The sequence below is a fragment of the Nicotiana tomentosiformis genome, chromosome 6 (assembly GCF_000390325.3).
Source record: "Nicotiana tomentosiformis chromosome 6, ASM39032v3, whole genome shotgun sequence".
NCBI lineage: Eukaryota > Viridiplantae > Streptophyta > Magnoliopsida > Solanales > Solanaceae > Nicotiana > Nicotiana tomentosiformis.
The window spans coordinates 7,676,319-7,699,621 of NC_090817.1; the positions used below are offsets into that span (position 1 = coordinate 7,676,319).

Consider the following 23,303-nt stretch of genomic DNA (forward strand, 5'->3'; position numbering starts at 1 on the left):
TCTCGAATTGATCTTATAATAAACATACTCTCCTTCTGGAGGTACATAAGAAAATGTTCTCCTTTCTTGTGGAGCGGGCCGAACGCCTCGGCAGGATAGATGCATCTATGGATTGCGCCGCACGTCCCTCGGCAGTGTACACGACACTCTGAAATGGGCCGTACGATCTCCGCAGAAATCGTGCCTAATAATAATAATAATTACACGATACCTTGCTATTTTAATTGAAGCTTTTGAAATTAATTAATAGATTCGAAATTATTGCATTTGAAGGATTTTTATTATTTTCGCTAATTGAATAAAATTATTGATAACTCTGTGAATCCTACTGATTTAAAAAATTCTATTTTATTCTATTTATTATTGTTGACCCTTAGTGAGTGTTAAAGTCGACCATCTCATCTCCACCACTTTGAGATTAGGCTTGATACTTACTGGGTACACGTTGTTTACGTACTAATACTACACTTGCTGCACTTTTTGTACAGGACCTGAGGCATGTACTAGTGGAGGACCTATCATCTTACACCCACGTTATCCATAGGCGTAGTGGTGAGCTGCTTTTCTGAGCCGTTCTACAGCTACCATTATCTCTTCTTGTATTTACATTCTGTCTATTTTAGTTCAGACAGTATTTGGAGTTTTGTATAATCTACTAGATGCTCATACACTTGTGACACCAGGTCTTGGCACACTCACTAGTAGAAATTTTGGACTTGATTATTTTTAGTTTGCTAGAATCTTTTCATATAGTTTTAAATTCCTACAATTAAGAAGAGTTCAATTACTCGGTTAATTTTAAAAGAATTGAATATGGGTTTAAATTATTAGTTGGCTTACCTAGCTGTAGTGTTGGGCGTCATCACGACCTATAGGTGAAATTGGGTCGTGACAGCACGATAGCATCTCTGACTGGTATACACATTATGCAAAACCTCCGGCAAATCCGAAGCCATTTCTTCCTTTCCTCTAATACTGCACCGCTTACCCGATAATAACATAGAACACTCCAAGTCCCGTTCGCAATCCACTGCAAAACTTGATCCTTAACCATACCACGGACCCGAAATCTTTAAGTACCGGACTTAAATTCTTGAACTCACTGAACCATTGTTAAGAGTCACCCACTCTGACCTGGTCTCGAATATAACCAAACTCCATTGCCCTGGTAGTGCATGAATACCCTCATAAAGAAGCAACCGGCTAAATCCTTGCACATTACCTCCACAAGAAGTATAATTCTGAGTCTTTCCAAAACCTGCACCTGAATCGATAAGACGAAATATAGCACACATTTATCAATTTCTCTGCTCGAATTAGTCACAAATAATTCACCAATGCGCCGATAACCGGAAGTTGCACAAGCCGACAACCACACGATCCAATCGTAGACGTTGGGGCTCTCCCACTTAGCTTTAAGATACCATCACATAATATAGAGCCCACAACTATTCCTCCTCCTCATTTACCACGATTTCGCGACGTTAACCGCCAATTAAATTTTGTTTGTTAAGATTTCCCCGAACATTCTGAACCTTAGCCACAATCACCTATTCGACCTCTTACTGGGTAGCAGGTAAAATTCTTCATATAAGCTTCATCTTCATCACACAACCGTTATCTTGCTCACAGAAGGTAACCCACATGTGAACTTCCATGCCGACATCTTCCAACGACGTTGCACTGGGTGCAACTACCACGCATTCAGTAAACCTCCTGAGCCTATGCTCGTTCACCAGTTGTACAAGTATGTTCATTCCCTATTGACATAAACTGAGAGTTCAACAATATCATCCAACTCAAGTCATATTGCATCTGAAATGATAATCAGATCTTCACACTACTCTTCCTTTCAAGCAAACTCCTTTCTTCCATATTCAATCTTTCTTCGTACATTGACCACCACTCTAAATAAAAATCCGTAGGCCAAATCACCTTTCATCACGATTCCCAAACCATTCTAAACTTTCCCAAGGAACGTGGTTATCCTACCACAGAATCCATATGCTAATTTGCCACTCTTATTTCGGTTAAACCATCTCTTCTAAGCAACTTCTCAATCTCTGCTTTTCATACTTGACCCGCTAGTACTTCAACTACCACGAAACACTTCCCGCCATGTCCTGCCTCATACTTCGTTGCCCAAACGCTGCATCAAATCAAAATCTACCTCTGTAGCACCCGCACCAATAAATTGCTACCAGCTTTAAGCCTCCTGGAAGGTCATCTTACTCGAGTTGTCATATTAGAAATACCAATTCGATTCCGGACCGCTGCACACAGCTATCTCTGGCAACCACCTCTCAGGCACCATTTCACAACACCCTGCCCCGAAGGCTAAATCCAAGAAGACCATAACACCGGCGAACCTTAATACATTCAAACAAGAACAACGACACCACATCACAGATAAAACTTCCACCACACTCGAAAATACCAAATCTCGTTACTCCAACAACCCAAACCTGAACATTCATAGTCTGATCGTTTTTCCTTTATTGGTATTAAATACTGAACCTCTAAATCATGCACTAAGAAATCCTCTTTCCGATCCATTCACTGTCTTGACACGTAGACAGATACCATACCATAACACCATCATCGTGCATAGCCTCAAAACCATAGAAATTACCGATACTGAGCTGAAATGACAGAACGGCCTTCCACAAGGCAACGACAATAGCCTAATCAAATACGCATGGAGAAATATCATGCATAACATATGTAGTACCATTATAATTCCTCAATGCCCAATAGACAGGAGCGCTCAACATCGTGTAAGAATGCGTAGGAAGGAGATAAAGGCATAAGCCTTAATGGAATCAAACCGCACGATAAAGGAATCAAGAAGGGAAATGCTCCTAACAGCCTTGTAACCTCTCGAAGGTAAGTACAGACGTCTCTGTACTGATCCGCAAGACTCTACTAGACTTGCTCATGACTCGTGAGACCTACATGAACCTAGTGCTCTGATACCATATTGTCACGACCCAAAATTCATTACAGGTTGTGATAACGCCTAACACCGCTGTCAGGCAAGCTAACCATAATTAATTAACTTAATTACCTATTTTAGTATTTTTAAAATCAAAATTTCTTCAATTAAGTAGTAAAGATAGAACTCATAGAGTGAGTGATAAATATTTTAGCAACTAAATTTCTAAACAATCCATAACCACTCCCAAAACCCGATGTCACAAGTGCATGAGCATTTACTAGGGAGTTAAAATAAAATACAGCATCTATCTGGAATACAAATTAGACAGGAAAAATGTGAATAACTCTGAAGTAGACTCTATTGGTTTCGGATCGTAATATAGAATGCAGCTCACCTAAGTCCCTGCATTCTAACCACACCTCTGCGCCCACAAGGCCGCTAGACATATTTGTACCTGCATAATAAAAATATACAGCAAGTATAGCATGAGTACAAAACAACATGTACCCAGTAAGTATCAAGCTTAATCTCGAAGAAGTAGTGACGAGAGGTCGACTTTGACACTCACTAAGGGTCAATAATATTATAATAGAATATTTTTTAATCGACATGATTTATAGGAATAACAATAATTTCCTTAACAAGCAGAGATAATTAATTCTTTCAATTCCAATAATTTTTAATTTATCAATTAGCTTCACAAGCTGCAATAAAATATCAAATTATCGTGTAATTATTATTATCAGACACGATTTTCTGCCGAGATCGTACGGCCCGATCCAGAGTGTCGTGTACACTGCCGAGGGACGTGCGGCGCGATTCATAGATGCATTTATACTGCCGAGGCATTCCGCCCGCTCCACAAGAAAGGAGGACATTTTCTTATGAACCTCTCTCTCTCTCTCTCCCTCTCTCTCTCTCTCTCTCTCTCTCTATATATATATATATATATATATATATTCAATCTTTTGAAATATTCTGAACAAAATTTTAAGTATGTGAGATTTCAATCTTTTGCCATTTCCTCTAACAATTTGCAACATAATTCTATTGCTTTAATTAAAAATAAGGATACAATTATCACAAGTAATTCATGATTTGAGTCCTAAACTACCCGGACTTTAGCAATATTAGTAGCTACGCACGGACTCTCCTCACTTCGTGCTTACGTAGCCCCCACAATTAGCAACAATTATTAATTTAAATCACCTATGGTGTAATTTCCCCTTACAAAGTTAGGCAAGAGACTTACCTCGACTTACTCTAATTTAATCTACTAGTAGGCCCTTTTCTCGATTATCTAACTCTAAATGGCTCGAATCTAGCCAAAATAATTCGATACAGTCACCAAAAATTATAGGAATCAATTTCATAAGAAAATACAATATTTTTAATAAAAATCCGAAATTAACTCAAAAATCGCTTGTGGGGCCTACATCTCAGAATCCGACAAAAGTTACAAAATATGAACGCCCATTCAACCACGAGTCTACCCATACCAAAATTACTAAATTCCGATAATAATTCGGCCCTCAAATCATCAAATTTATCCAAGAGGGTTTTCAAACTTTTCCAACTTAATTCACTAATTAAATGATAAAAACAGTGATGGATTCGGGTAATTTAACCAATATTGAGTTAGGAACACTTACCACGTTGTTTTCTCTTAAAATCTCCCAAAAATTACCTCAATCTGAGCTCCAAATCGGTAAAAATGAAAATTGGGACGAAGTCCCATTTTCAGAACTTAAACTATCTGCCCAGCCATTTGCTATACGCGATCGTGGACTTGTCCACGCGATCGCGATGAAAAAATTCTCCCACTGCCTAAATTAACTCTACGCGATCACGGACTTGTCCACGCAATCGCGAAGCTCAAACTCACAGGCCTACGCGATCGCGATCTCATCCACGCGATCGCGAAGCACAAATGCGTGACCTCCACTTTTGCTTCACTTACTCTACACGATCGCGACCTTCTTCACGCGTTCGCGAATAACAAATTCCCATATCTATGAGATCGCGGCTCTTTTCACGCGATCGCCAAGAACAAAATATCACTGCCCCAAACAAGCCTACATGATCGCAAAGCTTTTCACGCTATCGCGTAGAAGAAAACCAGACCTGAGCACCAGAAAATTTCAGCAGAACACCAAGTCCAAACATTGATCCGTTAGCCGTCCGAAACTCACTTGAGTCCCTCTGGGCCTCAACCAAATACACCAACAAGTCTTAAAACACCATACGAACTTAGTCGAAACCTCAAATCACATCAAACAATGCTAAAATCATAAATCATACTCCAATTCAAGCTTAATGAAACTTAAAATTTCTAACTTTTACATTTGATGCCGAAACCTATCAAATCAAGCCCGATTGACCTCAAATTTTGCACACAAGTCATAAATGATATAATGAAGCTACAAAAATTTTCGGAACTGGGTTCCGATTCCGATATCAAAAAGTCAACTCCCCGGTCAAACTTCCAAACTTTATCCAAATTTTCAACTTTCGCCAAATGGCTCCAAAATGACCTACGGACCTCCAAATCCACTTCCGGAAGCGTTCCCAATACCAAAATTACCACACTGAGCTATTCCCAGACTCGGAATCTCAAACGGACATCGATAACATTGAAATACACCTCAACTTGAATTTATAAAATTCTTCCAAAATTCCAACTTCCACAATAGGCGCCGAAACGCTACCGGTTCATCCAAAACTCGATCCGGATATACGCCCAAGTCCAAAATCATCATACGAACCTGTTGGAATCTTCAAATCTCGATTCCGAGCTCGTTCACTCAAAAGCCAAAGTTTGGTCAACTCTTCCAACTTAAAGCTTCCAAACTTAGAATTTTCTTTCCAAAACAAAGTTGCGGACGTGTCCACGCGATTGCGAAGATCAAACTCACAGGCCTACGCGATCGAAAACTTATCCATGTGATCGCGAACTTATCCACGCGATCGCGAAGCACAAACGCGTGACCTCCACTTTTGCTCCACTTACTCTATGTGATCGCGACCTTCTTCACACGTTTGCGAATAACAAACCCCCATATCTACGCGATCGCGGCTCTCTTCATATGATCGCGAAGAACAAAAATATCACTGCCCCAAACAAGCCTACGTGATCGCAAACCATTTCACGTGATCACGTAGAAGAAAAATAGACCTGAGCATCAGAAAATTTCAGCAGAACACCAAGTCCAAAAATTGATCTGTTAGCCGTCCGAAACTCACCCGAGTCCCTCGGGGCCTCAACCAAATACACCAACAAGTCCTACAACACCATACGAACTTAGTCGAAATCTTAAATCACATCAAACAACGCTAAAACCACGAATCATACTCCAATTCAAGCTTAATAAAACTTAAAATTTCCAACTTCTGCATTCGATGCCGAAACCTATCAAATCAAGTCCGATTGACCTCAAATTTTGCACACAAGTCATAAATGACATAACGGAGCTACGAAAATTTTTGGAACTGTTCCGATTCTTATATCAAAAAGTCAACTCCCCGATCAAACTTCCAAACTTTATCCAAATTTCCAACTTTCGCCAAATGGCTCCAAAATGACCTACGGACCTCCAAATCCACTTCCGGAAGCGCTCCCAATACCAAAATCACCACACGGAGCTATTTCCAGACTCGGAATCCCAAACGGACATCGATAACATTGAAATACACCTCAACCCGAATTTATAAAATTCTTCCAAAATGCCAACTTCCATAATAGGCGCCGAAACGCTCTCTGGTCATCCAAAACTCGATCCGTACATACGCCCAAGTCCAAAATCATCATATGAACCTGTTGAAATCTTCAAATATCGATTCCAAGCTCATTTACTCAAAAGTCAAAGTTTGGTCAACTCTTCCAACTTAAAGCTTCCAAACTTAGAATTTTCTTTCCAAATCAACTCCGAACTTTCCGAAATTTAATTCCGACCATACGTACAAGTCATAACACCTAAAATGAAACTATTCAATGCCTCGAACCGCTGAATGATGTGCTAGGACTCAAAACGACTGGTCGGGTCATTAAATAAAATATATAAGGTAAAAATTTATCCTCAATGAATATTTATACTCTCTCTGAAATAAAACAATAAAAGAAAAGAAGAATATTGCAAAGAAAAGAGAGAATTCTATTGATTTTTAGGATGATTTACAATGGAATAGAACTCCTCTATTTATAGGCAAAAAGTGACTTAGCCACAAAGTAACAAACCCTAAAATATATCTAAAATATAGACATTCACCTTAAATATAATTTTATTTGTAACACTTCCCCGTGAATGTCTAGTCAAGAGATAATGTGCCTCATTAAAACCTTAACTTAAATAACATCCATTGGGAAAAAATTATAGAGAAGGAAAAAGAGCACACATGTTTAGAAATACGTCGTTTGGTTGCCTCATTAAAAAACTTGCAAGGAAAACCCAGTGGGACAAAACCTTGTAATAAAAAAAGAGTACAGCGCGTATTAACTCCCCGTGATGAGAGCATCAATTCACATCTTTAAGCCTTCACATCCCGATCTTGTACACTAGCTTCTTGAAGGTTGACGTCGGTAGAGTAAACAAATCAGCCATATTATCACTTGAACGAATCTGTTGCACATTGATATCACAATTCTTTTGAAGATCATGTGTGAAAAATAACTTTGGTGAAATGTGTTTTGTCCTATCTCCTTTTATGAATCATCTCTTCAATTGGGATATGTGCATTGTCTTCATACAAAATTATGGGTAGTTTATCACACTTCAAATCACACTTTTCTCAAAAGATGTATTATAGACCTCAACCATACACATTCTCGACTTGCTTTATGAATAACAATTATCTCAACATGATTAGATTAAGTAGCTACGATTGATTGCTTAGTCGATCGCCAAGATATGGCAGTGTCTCCACATGTAAACACATAGCATGTTTGACATCGAGCATTGTGTGAGTCAGATAAATACTCAGCATCGACATAAACAACAAGATCTACACTGCAATCGTTGCCGTAAAATAAACCCATATCGATAGTCCCTTTTAGATACCGCAATATGTGTTTGATTCCATTCCAGTGTCTCCTTGTAGGAGCAGAGTTATATCTTGCTAAGACATTAACTGAAAAAGTTATGTCAGGCCTTCTTGTATTAGCAAGTTACATTAATGCACTAATTACATTAAGATATGGTACTTCAGGACCAAGAAGCTATTTATTCTTTTCTTGAGGTCGGAACGGATCCTTATTCACATCAAGTGATCGAACAACCATCATAGTACTTAATAGACGTGTTCCATCCATGTAAAACTGTTTCAATACCTTTTCTGTGTAGGCAGATTGATGAGCAAAAATCCCGTTTGCAAAATGTTCAATTTGTAAACCGAGATATAATTTTGTATTTTTGAGATCTTTCATCTTAAATTCCTTCTTTAAATTTATCAATTGCCTTTTGGAGTTCTATAGGAGTTCCAATAAGGTTTATGTCATCAACTAATACTACATGTTATTTTCTTTATAAAAACACATGGACAACTGGCATTATTTATATAACCTTCCTTTAATAAATACTCACTAAGACCGTTATACCACATTCTTCCTGATTGCTTTAGACCATATAAAGATCTTTGAAATTCTATTGAAAATATTTTCTGGGACTTTGAATTATGTGCTTCGGCCATTTTAAATCCTTCGGAAATTTTCATATATATATATTTCATTATCAAGTAATCTATAAAGATAGGTTGTAACCACATCCATTAAATGCATGACAAGCTTTTCATGGACAACAAAACTAATGAGATAACGAAATGTTATTGCATCCATAACAAGAGATTACGTCTCTTCATAATCGACACCAGGCCTTTGTGAAATCCTTGTGCAACAAGGTGTGCCTTATATCTTTGTACCTCATTTTTCTTATTCTTTTTACATACAAAGACCCATTTATAGCCAATAGGCGAAATACCATTAGGTGTTTGAACTACATGCCCAAAAACTTCACATTTCGCAAGTGAATCCAACTCGGAATGGATTGCTTCGTGCCATTTTGGCCAATCACGTCTTTGCCAATATTCTCCAACAGATTGAGGTTCAAGATCCTCATTATCTTGCATAATGCTAGATGCAACATTGTATGCAAATACATAATCCACCATTATATCCAATCGATTCAAATTTGTCTTAATATCGATTGAATTATTTGATAGTTCCTTATTTTCTTGAGTCTCGGGCTTAGTGATTTCCTCATGAATCTCAGGATTGGTTAAATTGTGGATTTCTTTGTGAGACTCTTTCGTAGTGTCATTTTGATCGTTTGTTATTCTTTTTCTAAGATTTTGATCCTTAGAACTCAATGGTCTACCGCGCTTTAGGCGTGCTTTTGACTCATTATCTATGACACTATAAGATTATCCAACATGGACACCAATACGAATTGGAACATTCTTTGCAGAGATATGTGATTTTGTTATCTTTTTCAGATCTGTAAATGTGTTTGGCATTTGATTTGCTATTTTCTGCAAATGAATAATCTTTTGTACCTCTTTTTCACAAATAGAGGCACGTGGATCAAGATAAAACAATGATGGATTTTTTCACAAAATTTATCGTTTGGTTTCACCATTTTCTTCCCCTAATTTTGGGGAAAATACCTCATCGAATCGACAATCTACAAATCGAGCAATGAACAAATTTTCCTTTAATGTTTCGAGATAGCGAATAATGGAGGGTGATTCAAACCCAACATATATTCATAACCTTCTTTGGGGACCCATCTTAGTGCGATATGACTGTGATACATGCACCTATATTGTGCACCCAAAAATTCTTAAATGGGATATATTAGGTTCATGACCCAAAACTAATTGCAACATGGAATATTTATGATAAGACAAACTAGCATTGCTTGCATGCAAAATGGCATGACCCCAAACAGAAATGGATAACCTCATTTTCATGAGTAGCGGTCTTGCTATCAATTGTAGACGTTTAATCAAAGACTCTACAAGGCCATTTTGAGTGTGAACATGAGCTACATAATGTTTCACTTTTATCCCAATTGATAAGCAATAATCATTAAATGTTTGGGATGAAAACTCAACAGCATTATCAAGTCTAATAGACTTAATAGGATTATCGGAGAATTGTGCCCATGATTGAATTTTTTGTGCTATTAATTTTGCAAATGCCAGGTTGCAAGGTGACAATAGGCACACATGAGACCATCTAGAGGATGCATCTATTAAGACCATAAAATATATAAACTACTCAGTAGGTGGGTGAATAGGTCCACAAATATCCCCTTGTATACGTTTCAAAAATGCAAGGGACTCAATCCCAACCTTTGTTGGTGATGGTCTAATAATTAACTTGACTTGATAACAAGAAGTACAAAGAAAATTCATTATTTAAAAGAATTTTTAAATTCTTTAAAGGATGACCATTTGAGTTTTTTATAATTCGTCTCATCATAATTGATCCAGGATGTCTAAATCGATCGTGCCAAAATACAAAAGTATTGGAATCAATAACCTTTTAGTTTACGATAGAGTGTGCCTCATTTGCACTCATTCTTGTGTAATACAGGCCACAAGACAAAGATGAAAACTTTTCAATAACCTTTTTATGGCCAGAGACATTCTTCGTAACGATGAGATATTCAAGGTTATTCTCATTTATTATCTCAATATGATATCCATTTCGGCGGATATCTTTAAAACTCAACACGTTCCTGCTAGACTTGGAGGAGAATATTGCATTATTTATGATAAGTATTGTTCCCCTAGGTAGAGTTATAGTAGCTCTTCCAGAACCTTCAATTAAATTACTACTACTAAAAATTATAGTTACATATGCCTTACACATACTTAAATGAGAGAAGTATTTCTTCTTTTTAAATATTGTATGTGTCGTAGATGAATCAATTAAATAAATATTTTTACAATTGAACTTTGATCCAAGTTTGCTTTGAGAGATATCCATATTTACTTAGTCTTCTTAAAGAACTTCTTGAGATGGTAGAGTCTCGTGCTGATAACGTGAAACAATAAAAAAAAAAAAGAATATTGCAAAGAAAAGAGAGAGAATTCTATTGATTTTTTAGGATGATTTACAATGGAATAGAACCCCTTCTTTTATAGGAAAAAAGTGACTTAGCCACAAAGTAACAAACGCTAAAATCTCTCTAAAATATAAAAATTCACCTTAAATATAATTCTATTTATAACACTCTTTATATTTTAAGATTTATTGACAAACAGTAATTCATAGAAAACGACCTAGTGACCAATACTCATTGCTTTGATATGACTTTTGGGTTTATTTTTTGGTGTTTCAGGGTCATGCAACACGATTTTATAACTATATCTATTTTTTCTTGTGTATTAATACATGTTGATTTTGTAGAATTTTTTTGGCGGAATCTGATTAGACTGAAGTTCCGTAGGTCCATTGGAAATGGCCTAGTGACCAATACTTATTGCTTTGTGATAACTTTCGAGTTCATTTTCTGGCGTTTCTAGGTCATGCAATACAAATTTATGATTATATATTCGCTTTTTCGTGTGTATTAGTATATGCTGATTTTGAAAACAAAAAATATTGACGGACTCTGATTGGCCTGAAATTTGATAGGTCCATAGGAAATGTCCCAGTGACCAATACTCATTGCTTCTCCATGACTAACGTTGTTTTTTGGCGATTCGGGTTCATTTTTTGGTATTTCAGGGTCATGGAACAGGAATTTATGACTATATCCAATTTTTTTGTGTATATTTGTACATACTAATTTTGTAAAATTTTATTGACGGACTCTGATTGGCTTGAAATTTCGTAGGTCTACAGGAAACAACCTAGTGACCAATACTCATTGCTTCGCCATGACTTTTGGGTTTATTTTCTGGCGTTTCGAGGTCATGCAACATGAATTTATGACTATATCCACTTTTTCGTGTGTATTAGTATATGTTAATTTTGTAAAATAAAATTATGGACTCTGATTGGCCTAAAACTCTTTAGGTCCAATAAAAATAACCTAGTGACCAATACTCATTGCTTCCCCATAAATTTCGAGTTCAGTTTCTGGCGCTCGAGGTTATGCAATACGAATTTGTGATTATATCTACTTTTTGTATGTATTTTTTTAAACCCCTCCCAAATTAGGAGGATCTATAGTGTTTTCACACTTTCCCTCCAGCGTGACTCGAACCCAGGACCTAACGGTCGTAGGTGGATACATACTTATAGGACTTTTTTTTTACGGACTCTGATAGGTTTGAAATTTCATAGGTCCATATGACGAGCGCAAAAAATAACATGAAAATTAATGCTCGCTAGCCAAGGATAGTATGGTAAAATTATCGTCTCCACAAATTGGATTTAAATAATGTTCAATTAACTTATGATTTTCTGCTATTCAGGATGATCAATACTTGATTTGGAATAATTACTGATTATAATTAAATACTAAATTAAGATTACAACTAATTAGACTTGATTACAGAGAATGATAGTTGAACTAAAATGGTTTGTAAACAATATGAGAAATAAGGGTCGCGACATGATAGATGTAGGAAAGCTATCCGGGATCTAACTCTGTTTAAATTCACATCTAATGTTCTGATGATTCTCACGAATTCACTAGATAATTAGCTTAAATGTAAAGTCAAGATTCCTCTCTATATTAAATCTGAACTCTACAAAATAAAGTAATATGAATCACTGTGAAGATATGCAAAATACGTTAATGGACTAGTCTTTAGGAAAACGTCTCTCAAATATTCTCCTAACTTGGTTTAATCAATAACTCAAGAAGCTCTCTCGATTACTTAGAAGAATCACTAAATTAAACCAAATAAAATAATGCAAAGATAATCACCAAAATATTCCTCTTTCGATATAAACCGATGAATAAATTTGCAATCAATTCAAAGCTCCATAAACGAATTCATGCAATTAAACTAGAGTTAAATCTACAAACAACACTCAAAATACCATATCCGTCAAAACCCTAAGGAAGAACTACTCCATAGATATGAAGAAAGTTATCACAAATAAGTTTAAGAACATAGAAAATATCAAACACAACTTTAAAATTCAAACTCTTGTTTTGCATCGATTGTTAGCAAGAGAATTGATGAAATCTTGTGTTTTCAAGCCGTGGTAGCTTTCTTAGGTCTCATTTATTTTTTTTGTAAGATTAAGACGTCTGAATCTGAATACACGTCTGAATATCAAGATGTGTGTTAAGATTAAGGGATCTGAATTTGAATACACATTTAAATGTTAAGATGTGTATTAAGATCTGAATACTAAATGATTAAGACTGTTTGATTTTTAACATCAGAAGGTATAAAATTTACGTTTATTTAAAAATTAATAACATAAAATTCAAATAAAATACTAATTAATCTAATATTCCATCACTAAAATATATAATTTTTTTAAAATATGGTAGTTGCTGGTGGTGATGGCTAACGGCAGTGCTTGTGAATGTCGACTAAAAGCGGTGGTTAGTGGTAGATTTGGTTGATAGTGGTAGTTTAGGGTAGTATCTAGTGGTGATTGGTAGTGGTAGCTATTATGATTGAGGATAGTGGTAGTGGGTGGTGATAGTTAATAATAGCGGGTAGTGGTGGTGGTAGTTGTGATTGAGGAAGATGGTGGTGGGTGGTGGTAATTTGTAATGATGGGCAGTGCCGGCTATTGTTGTTGATGGTGATGGGATGGTTAGTTGTGGTAGTTGAGGTGGATGAGTGTTGGTTGTCGTTTAGAACGATGGTGGGTGGTGGTAGTTGACAATGGTGGCGGCTATAATTGAGGATGATGGTGGTGGTGGTTGAGTATGGTGGTGGTGGGTGGCATGGTAGTAGTTGATAATGGTAAGCGGTGGTGGCAGTTAATAATGAATATGGATGATAGCATCTTAATGAAATTAAGTCTTTGTTATAGATCTTAATGATACAGACTTATTCAGACCCATTAAGTGGTTGTGAAGTAAAAAAAACAAACACACTTAACAATTAAGATCTGTATAATTAAGATTCAGACTTTAAAAATAAACGCATTTAATGTCTCAGATCTAAATAATTAAGATTCAGACCTCCATTAAGTACAAACAAATAAGACCTTAGACTCTCCTAGGTTGAATCCTCTCAAAAATTATGTTAGACCATATATTTATACTGTGTAGGAATAGTCTTGGATCGAAATAACCTAGAAATAGGATTACGGTGAGCCAAAATCACATTGCCACGCCGTATAGCAAGCCGCAACGCACGGCGTGCCTTTGAAATTTCCCTGTAGCCTTCGACTTTTGGCTGCCTAGTGCAGAATTGGTTTAACCCTTTGTTACGTGACAATGGAAAACATCATAACGTTGCCTCTATTCCCAATTGCAAAGCGACAACGTGGCAGCCCCCTTTGCATTTATTTTGCATTTTTTTCAACTCTTTTTTTAATGTATATTTGGTCCTCGACCTCCGAATTCGATCTAGCTTAACCCTTGAACTTCTATTTAAACTTCAAAGTCCTATTATAATTATTTTACCTCCAAAAATGCGTCTTAACTTGGAATCGCAACCTACACAATAGAAAATACGTAGTGAGTATAAATTGTTCATATTTTAACTTAAATAAAATTAAAGTGTAACAAATAATAGGTATAAAGTATCCAAAATCTAGTATTTTTAGCCTTCCATAACCATAGAAAACGGTCTATCGACCAATACTCATTGTTTCGCCATGACTTTCGGGTTTATTTTTTCGTATTTCGTGGTCATGCAACACGAATTTATAACTATATCTACTTTTTCGTGTGTGTTTGGTATGAAGAAAAATATTTTTCGAAAAATATTTTCCAATTTTTTCATGTTTGATTGGCTTAAATATTTTGGAAAATATTTTCCTTATAAACTCATTTTCCTCCAATGTTTTCCTTATCAAGAGAAGGGAAAATATTTTTCAAAACTCCTTCCCAACCTTCCCCACCCTCACTCACCCACCCCACACCCTCACACCTAACCCCACCCCCTCTTTCCAAAAAGGCTTTTTTTTTTTCAAATTTTAGTTTTTTTTTCTGCACCACCCGTCCACTCCCCATCCCCACCCCACTGCCCCCACCCCGCACATAAAAAAAGTTTATTTTTTACTTTTTTTTTTTTTGTAATTTCAAATTTTTGTTTTTTCGTTTTTCTGCAACCCCCCTCCCCCTCTCCCCCCTCCGGGGAGATTTTTTTATTTTTTATTTTATATATTTTTAGTTTTAGTTTTTTCATCTTTTGGTTTACAGGTTCGAAATTTTACAAGTTCCAAAGTTATGAGTTTGGAGGTTTATGTGTTTGGAAGTTTACGGGTTTAGAAATTACAAAGTTTACGGGTTCGAAATTTCGCAGTTTCAAAAGTTTAGCGGTTCGGAAGTTTATGAAATTTGTGGGTTCGCGAAAGTTTATGACTTCATGTTTATTGTATCTAAATTATTTATGAATACTCTTGAGAAGTTATTTTCCTTAATTTACGTACCAAACACTAAAAAATGAATAAGATTACTACTTATTTTTTAACGGAAAATATTTTCCACGGAAAATATTTTCTGTTATACCAAACACACCCTTAGTACATGTTGATTTTGTTGAATCTTTTTGACGGACTCTGATTGAGATGAAATTTTGTAGGTCTATTGGAAACGGCCTAGTGACCAATACTCAATGCGTCGCGATATCTTTCTAGTTCATTTTCTGCTATTTTGAGGTCATGCAACACAAATTTATGATTATATCTATTTTTTCGTGTGAAATTTTCCTGAATTTTTTATATCCACTTATATACACGAATTTTTTTCTTGACTAATTCTGATTAGCCTGAAATTTTATAGGTCCGTAGAAAACGGCCTAGTGACCAATACTCAGCCTCACTATGACTTTTGGGTTCATATTTGGGTGTTTTGGGGTCATGCAACACGAATTTATGACTATATTCATTTTTTCGTGTGTATTAGTACATGTTGATTTTGTAAATAAAAAAAATTGACGGACTCTGATTGGTCTGAAATTGTAGGTCCATGGGAAACGGCCTTGTGACCAATACTCATTGCTTTGTCATGACTTTCGAGTTTATTTTCTGGCGTTCCGAGGTCATGCAACACGAATTTATGACTATATCCACTTTTTCGTATGTATTAGTACATGTTGGTTTTGTAAAAAAAAAAATTAACGGACTCTGATTTGCCTGAAATTTTGTAGGTCCATTGGAAATGGCCGAGTGACTAATATTCATTGCTTCGCCATGACTTTTGAGTTTATTTTATGGCGTTTCGAGGTCTTACAATACGAATCTATGATTATATCCACTTTTTCGTGTGTATTAGTACTTGTTGATGTTGTAGAATATTTTTGAAGTCCAAAATCACAATACGAATCTATTAAAAACATCAAATCTTAATTCCGAAGTCGTTTACTCAAAAGTAAAATCTTGGTCAACTTTTCCAACTTAAAACTTCAACTTAGAATCACTATTCCAAATCAATCCGAACTTCTCGAAAATCAAAACCAACCTTACACACAAGTCGTAAAGTATTATATGTAGCTAATTAAGGTCTTGAACTACCGAACAGAATGCCAAAACTCAAAACGACGGATCATGCCATTATATTTTCTCCCACTTAAACATACGTTACTCCAACATGCCAAGAAAACCTATACGAGAGAAAACAGTACACAATAGTTTCAGTACCAAATTAAGCATATGCACAAATACTTCCCAAGTATAACGTGTTATAAAGCAAATAAAAAAAGAAAAACAAAAAAACTGAACCGAATAAAAAAAATGCACATACATACAATCATATCATTATCATACAATAAAAAGAATTATATTTACATAAAGGAGTCGGTGGTTCAATGGGTCACAAGAGCTGACAATTATTTCCCTTTTCACGGGAAAAAAAAAACGAATCCCTAATTTCAAAGACAATTCAAAGGCTTTTTCAACGTGACGGAGCTTATCAATCATCACAATCGCTGGTAATTTTACGATTTTTCCATTCATTTTTCGTTTATTTTTAGACTAATTTACTTTTTTTGAATGGATTAATCGGTTAATTTGAGGATAATTCGGCGAATTTGTGCTTTTACGTTGAATTTTGAGCTGAATTTTGCTTCGTGTAGTTATATTAGGGCTTAGGATATTTCCGTAATAGAGTTGTTAAATGTGCCCCAATAGAGTTAAATGGATATATAGTTTTGAAGCTGCTGTTTTTCCATTTCATTTTGTTGGATAAATGTCACAATTAATCAGAGTTTATGTTCTATATGCACTGATGGAGTAAAAAATAATTTACACAATCATGTTATTTATTAGGTAATTACAAGCAAATCTTTGAATAAATATTACTCCTTCTGTCCCAGTATATGTCATACATTTTTCTTTTTAGTCTGTCCCCCCCCCCCCCCCCCCAAAATAAATAAATAAATAAATAAAATGATACCTTTTGTATTTAGAAGCAATTTAACTTTGAATTTCCATTTTACCCTCCATGAGATGATTTATAGGGATACAAATATCTATGACTTGTTTTAGACCACAAGGTTCAAAAGTTTTTATTTCTTTCTTAAACTCCGTGCTAGTCAAATAATATCACACAAAATGGGGCAGAGAGAATAGTTTGTAACCTAGTAAAAATGGTAACTAACTTGTTATCACAGGTTAAATGTCACGGATAGTGTAAAAAGGTCTTTATACCGTCACTGTATATAACTTAAGTACAACACTAATGATCTGAGTTTGATTCTTAGTTATGATAGCCAATATGTGTAGCATGATATCATCCTGATCTCAAATCAGTTGGGGTCGATCGGTTATATGTATCCTCTATATCCATTCTGCTCTATTCAGGTTCGTATCACTCCAATAGAATTAATTTCTGCTTTCAAGGCAAATTAGGAGTCCTCGAAATTTCACAATTAGCCCATTGGGATAAACATTATGCGAGTCATATTTTTTCTTTGTGCTATGTTCTTAGCTAATTTTGAATTAATTTCATTACTGCTACTGTTATTCACCACAAAAATAAAGATGTGGCGGTGTTATCCTAGGCTTTACGTGCAACTTGAATCAAGGGGTTGCTTTATGTGCTCGTTCATGCTCCTTTCCTTGGAGAAAATCCTTTACTTAAGGTTTAACAATGGGCTAGCTTGTAGCTTTAATAAGTCATTTAGATAAAAGGAGAGGTTAAGTTTGAAGTTTCAATGCCTATGCGCCTCATGCAATTTCTTGTCCTTACATTAAAGGGTGTGAAGTGATCATGGTTTGATCAGAATTTAGGATTGAGGAGCTCGATGGGTTGCTGGTAGTTGTAGTCTGTGAAGTTTATGATGGTCAGTACTCATATAGATGCAGTATCATTTACATTAAGCATAGATTTGTATAAGTCATGTGAATGTTGTTTCAGAAGAATTCTTGCTCGGGATTTCAGCGTCGTGTGTTTATGTGAGACGCATATATGTGAGTCCATGTGTCTGGAAAAGTTCCAAGTGTGAGATATGAGAGGAGATTGGGCGAATGTATAAAGTATTATCTCATACATCTGGGAACTCTATTAGATACTATATTACAATCTTATCACGATGTCGGACACCATTACAAATATATAATCTATCCGCACATGTGAATGAACTTAACACTCTCCTGAAGTTGATACATATATGATGGTTATAGCGAGCTTGTTACATGTGAAACTAGTTTGAGGACTGACAAGCGTCGTGAATATGTATGCTAGTTGATAATGATGTCACATATTTAGTGACAATGAATTTGAAAAGTATCTTTTTTGTGAGGAAATATGAATTGATTTCTATGTTCTTGGTCCTTTCATGAAAAATAGGATCTGACAATACAATGTGCAACTCAGTTATCATAAATGAGAATAATCTGATTTAATTTTCCAGTTTCAAATCTTGGAATAGTTGTTTGATCCATTTGGGTTCAAGTCTCGCCCAACCTGTATCTGTAGAGCAAATAATCTATGCTGGTATCCTTGTAAAATGGCCTTTGCTAATTAGATGATTTTATGTATCTAAGAATGCAAACTACTACATTTCAATAAGCATCACATGGATAATGCTCAGGAGAAGCCTCCGTTGTCCTGGTAGAAGCTTGACCTTCGAGTCCATTGGAGTGATTCATCCCCCGTAGCTCTGGTAATTCGTGAGAATTGAGATGTAGGAGAAGAATTTCTCGAAAAAGAGTAATTGGAAGTAGGAAGGCATATGTGTTACGTCTTACGCTTAGCAGTTATTATAGATACTCTATACATTCCAAATAGAACATTATTTTGATGAGGACACTATCACAAATGCATACATATTTTACACGTGTGACAATGTCGCACCAATAAAGTCTTTTATGAATTAAAAGGTACATGCTAATTTGTGGGTAACTATATGCTCTTCAGTATGGCTCTAAGCTCCTCCCACTTGGTATTTTTATGCATGTGTACAAGTTTTGTTGAACTTTTTTATCGTGTATTATAATTATACTAGTTTCTGAAGTGATCCTTCCTCAGTAGAGGACTAAATTTTTTTGTTTCTTACCCAGCAAATAATATTTCTTTCTTAAAATGAAATCATCAGGTAAGCATTGCTTGGAGCATAAGGGTGGTAGCTGAACCGGTATCGACATTGTCCTTGAGATTTATGGTTGAATGGCTGTTACCTCTGAAGAACTTACTCAGGAGAACCCAACCGACAGATTTCCTTTGCTCATGGAGCAAGCAGAAAGTCATGAGAGGAATGAACATGTTATTGATGTAGAACAAGGAGGTGGTCCCTCATCATCAGGTTCATCTGATAATGGTTCTCCTCGTGGCTTGGAAATGCCCAACCATGAAGATAGACCGCCTGGTCGACATTCTTCATCTTCATCCAATGATTCAATTTCTCAAAGCCCTTCAATCGCAAGGAGAGGTGAAGGTTCTGATCGTCGTTGGAGCCCATTTAATACCCTGTTGTGGCTTTCCATTGAGCTAGTATTCATCTTAGGACAGATTGTTGCAGCAATTGTTGTTTTATCCTTGTCAAGAGGGGAAAACCCAGAAACCCCATTATTTGCTTGGGTTGTAGGTTATGCAACTGGATGTGCAGCAAGCCTCCCTTTACTGTACTGGCGGTATCTTCACCGTTACCGAGCCACTGATCGGAGGTCAGCTCAACTGCGTCAAGGTTCCCCCCAAGTCAATTCCACTGCAGAGCCAAATTCTTATATTACTATCTCATTGACTCGGACCTCAGATGAGGAAGATGGTAGAAACACATCTACAGAAATTTTGACCAGGCAAAGCAATGCAAGGTAATTATATGCTTATTACTCTCTTTCATGTGTTTTCTTCTTTATTTTTGCTGTTGGGTACAACTAACCCTAAACACAACTAAGCATGTTCACTAATTCAGGATGCAGTCAGTTGTTGCCTTAAGAAACGCCATTAGTTAGATTGTACGAGTTTCGGCTAGATGATTTTTTAGGTACAATTGCTTCATGCTTCATAAGAGTAACTTAGAAATTTTATTGTTTTTTGATAACCTTCTCTCCAATTTCTTTAATATGATATAATAAAAGGTGTTTCCAAGCATTCTTCAGTTTTTCTGTATTCCGAGTCTTTGCATAGCCATATAGAGATTCTCACAGAAATGTAGTCTGTGTTTGAAAATGATATCTACATTTTGCGAACCAGTGTATCGTGAGTACTATGATCTTGGATTCTGTCTTATATCATGAATAGTCTTATTGACCGTGCATTGATGTTTCTTTTTCCAGACTTAGTTCACTGGTAGATCATTTCAAGATGGCCTTGGATTGCTTCTTTGCAGTGTGGTTTGTTGTTGGCAACGTTTGGATCTTTGGGGGGCACTCATCTTCTTCTGACGCTCCCAATTTGTACAGGTCCAGTTGTTTCCTTTTTATTTGTTCTTCCTTTCCCACACTGGTATCACCGAAACTAACATTAGATCCATACTTTGCAGATTATGTATAGCTTTTCTTACCATTAGTTGCATTGGATACGCTATGCCTTTCATCTTGTGTGCAATGATATGTTGCTGCCTGCCTTGTATAATTTCAATCCTTGGTGTCCGTGAGAATATGCATGGAGTGAGAGGAGCCACAGAAGAGTCCATTAATGCTCTTCCGACACATAAGTATAGGGTCAAGACCAATGGAACGGGGAGCAATGGAAACAAAAATTCAGAAGGGGAGGAAGGTGGTTTTATAGCCACCGGCACAGAGAAGGAACGTGCTATCTCGGGAGAAGATGCAGTAAGTTTATCCTTCCATTTATAGCCTTTGGGAGTCAGAAATTGAATTTGTGGATAAGTCTCACAGAAAGTAGTTTTTGCTTCTTGATTTGATGTTGTTTGCATCTGAATGATCTAAAGTATTTATATGGGTACTACATCAACCAAATGGTTATACGCAAAGAGACAACATTTCTATTTTTCCATGACTGCTATTCATACGCTCAATGAGGCAATAATAAATGACTATTTTAATAAATAACTGTGTTTGATGTTGAAACTCAACATGTAAAGCATTTCTTGTAGTCTATTTTTGTGATTAAATTTTCCTTTATACCCCACTACATTTGTATTTTCAATATAGTTTTGTAGCCCCCCCCCCGAAGTGTAAGGCAGAGTAATTAGAACACCATACAGGACGGTTTCCTTTATGTCTTTACCATTTCCTGTTTGGTTTTGTCTTGTAGTTTTGATTGATCTGGTTTTGTATAATTTCCATTTACATTCCAAAGAACAAGGGTAACGTAGAAAACAACATCGTTAGGGAGGTGAAAAAAGCTATCCATACACATATAAATTGTGCTTAGTAAAACTGTCCAAAGTGCAAAGGAGAAGAAGAAGGAAAATGAATTATCTGATTTGTCTATCTTTAGCAGTCAGGCATTCAGTAGACCAGGAAAAATGTTATGCATGTGAAGGTTTTGAGTACTAGAAGAAGAGATAATGTATCTTTCTGATGTTATCCTCTAAAGCTGTAGAATAGTATGTGGCTTTAAACTTATCATTGAGAGAATATGAGATTTTTTATTACTTTTTGGCATTCATGCTTCTACACAGATGGCAACCTAATATTTTTCATAAAATTGAATTTTAAATACCGACCTATATGTAGATCATGTCAGTTATTCATATCAGTCGAAACAATCGAAAAGGATATTACTAATTATATTTGCTGGATCATCTTTGATTAACTCGATCGTCTTTTAGAGGTCCGCTATTAGCCTGTTACATAATACATGTGGTATTACATAAGAACTGTAACCTTGCTGAATTCACTAGTCGACTGGTGTTGAACATACATGAGCTTTTTATGTAATTGAGTTGTAAATCTCATATATTAACCAGTATTTATGCTTTAAACGCATACAGGTATGTTGTATTTGCTTAACAAAGTACGAGGACAATGACGAGCTAAGGGAGTTGCCTTGCTCGCATTTCTTCCATACTCAGTGTGTAGATAAATGGCTGAAGATTAATGCGTCTTGCCCCCTCTGCAAATCTGAAATTGGCATCAAGGACACAAATGAGGAACCCCTTCAACAGTCCTAAAGTAGTACAGTTTCTTATGGTCCAAACCGATTGCGGCTAGCATATCGCATGGGTGCCGGGAGAGTGTTTCACAGCTGTCTGCCCCCCCCCCCCCCCCCCCAAACCTCTTCTTCCTGCAGTGATATTTTAGCTTGTACATTTGTTTATATCAAGAATGTGTAACAGGCTTAAAAAAAAGGTGTTCCATTGTTCAAATCTGACATCAAGGTTGAGAGCTGTACAAAGATTCCAGAAATTCAACAACTCATCCTGCTACTTTTGGAAGAAATCCTTTCTCTTATAGGATGTTTCTTTATCAATTTGGTATATCATTCTTGGGTGTTTTCACATCTCTTTGCAGCCTCCCCACTTGCCTCTTTTTTTGTATAAACAAATTTAGGGTAATGATTGTTCAGTATCTGCATTATGAGGATGATTATTGTAAAATGATTGTATCTCGATTTGAAAGAGCGAGCTTCAATATAGTGGATAGTGGTCGAACAAATTTTCGAAATGGCTATTATTACATATTTTTAGTAACTGAGAAATTCTCGAGAGCTAGCGATGTATGGGTTTGAAACTCGATAATGGGCCACTTAAATACTAGATTTTGTTTGCTGCAAGGTTGATGTGTGTCTAATCCACACATTATATGATGCGCTCTTACCAAACTGCATATTATTTTGATAGCTAGGGATTGTATTCTATACTCAAGTCTGTGAGAGGAAAGGAACCAAACAATATTTCCTTTCAATTTCATACATGTGACATGTGA

General features: G+C 36.1%; 1 protein-coding gene across 1 annotated transcript; it reads left to right on the forward strand.

The window, feature by feature from the left end:
- Nucleotides 1-16,803: 16,803 nt before the first annotated feature.
- On the forward strand, nt 16,804-23,042 carry LOC104091391 (E3 ubiquitin-protein ligase At1g63170-like). Its single transcript, XM_009596715.3, has 5 exons — nt 16,804-16,957; nt 19,565-20,279; nt 20,745-20,870; nt 20,951-21,242; nt 22,370-23,042. Exons 2-5 carry the CDS (start codon nt 19,636-19,638, stop codon nt 22,547-22,549), a joined length of 1,242 nt encoding a protein of 413 aa, XP_009595010.1. The 5' UTR covers nt 16,804-16,957; nt 19,565-19,635; the 3' UTR covers nt 22,550-23,042.
- Nucleotides 23,043-23,303: the final 261 nt, after the last annotated feature.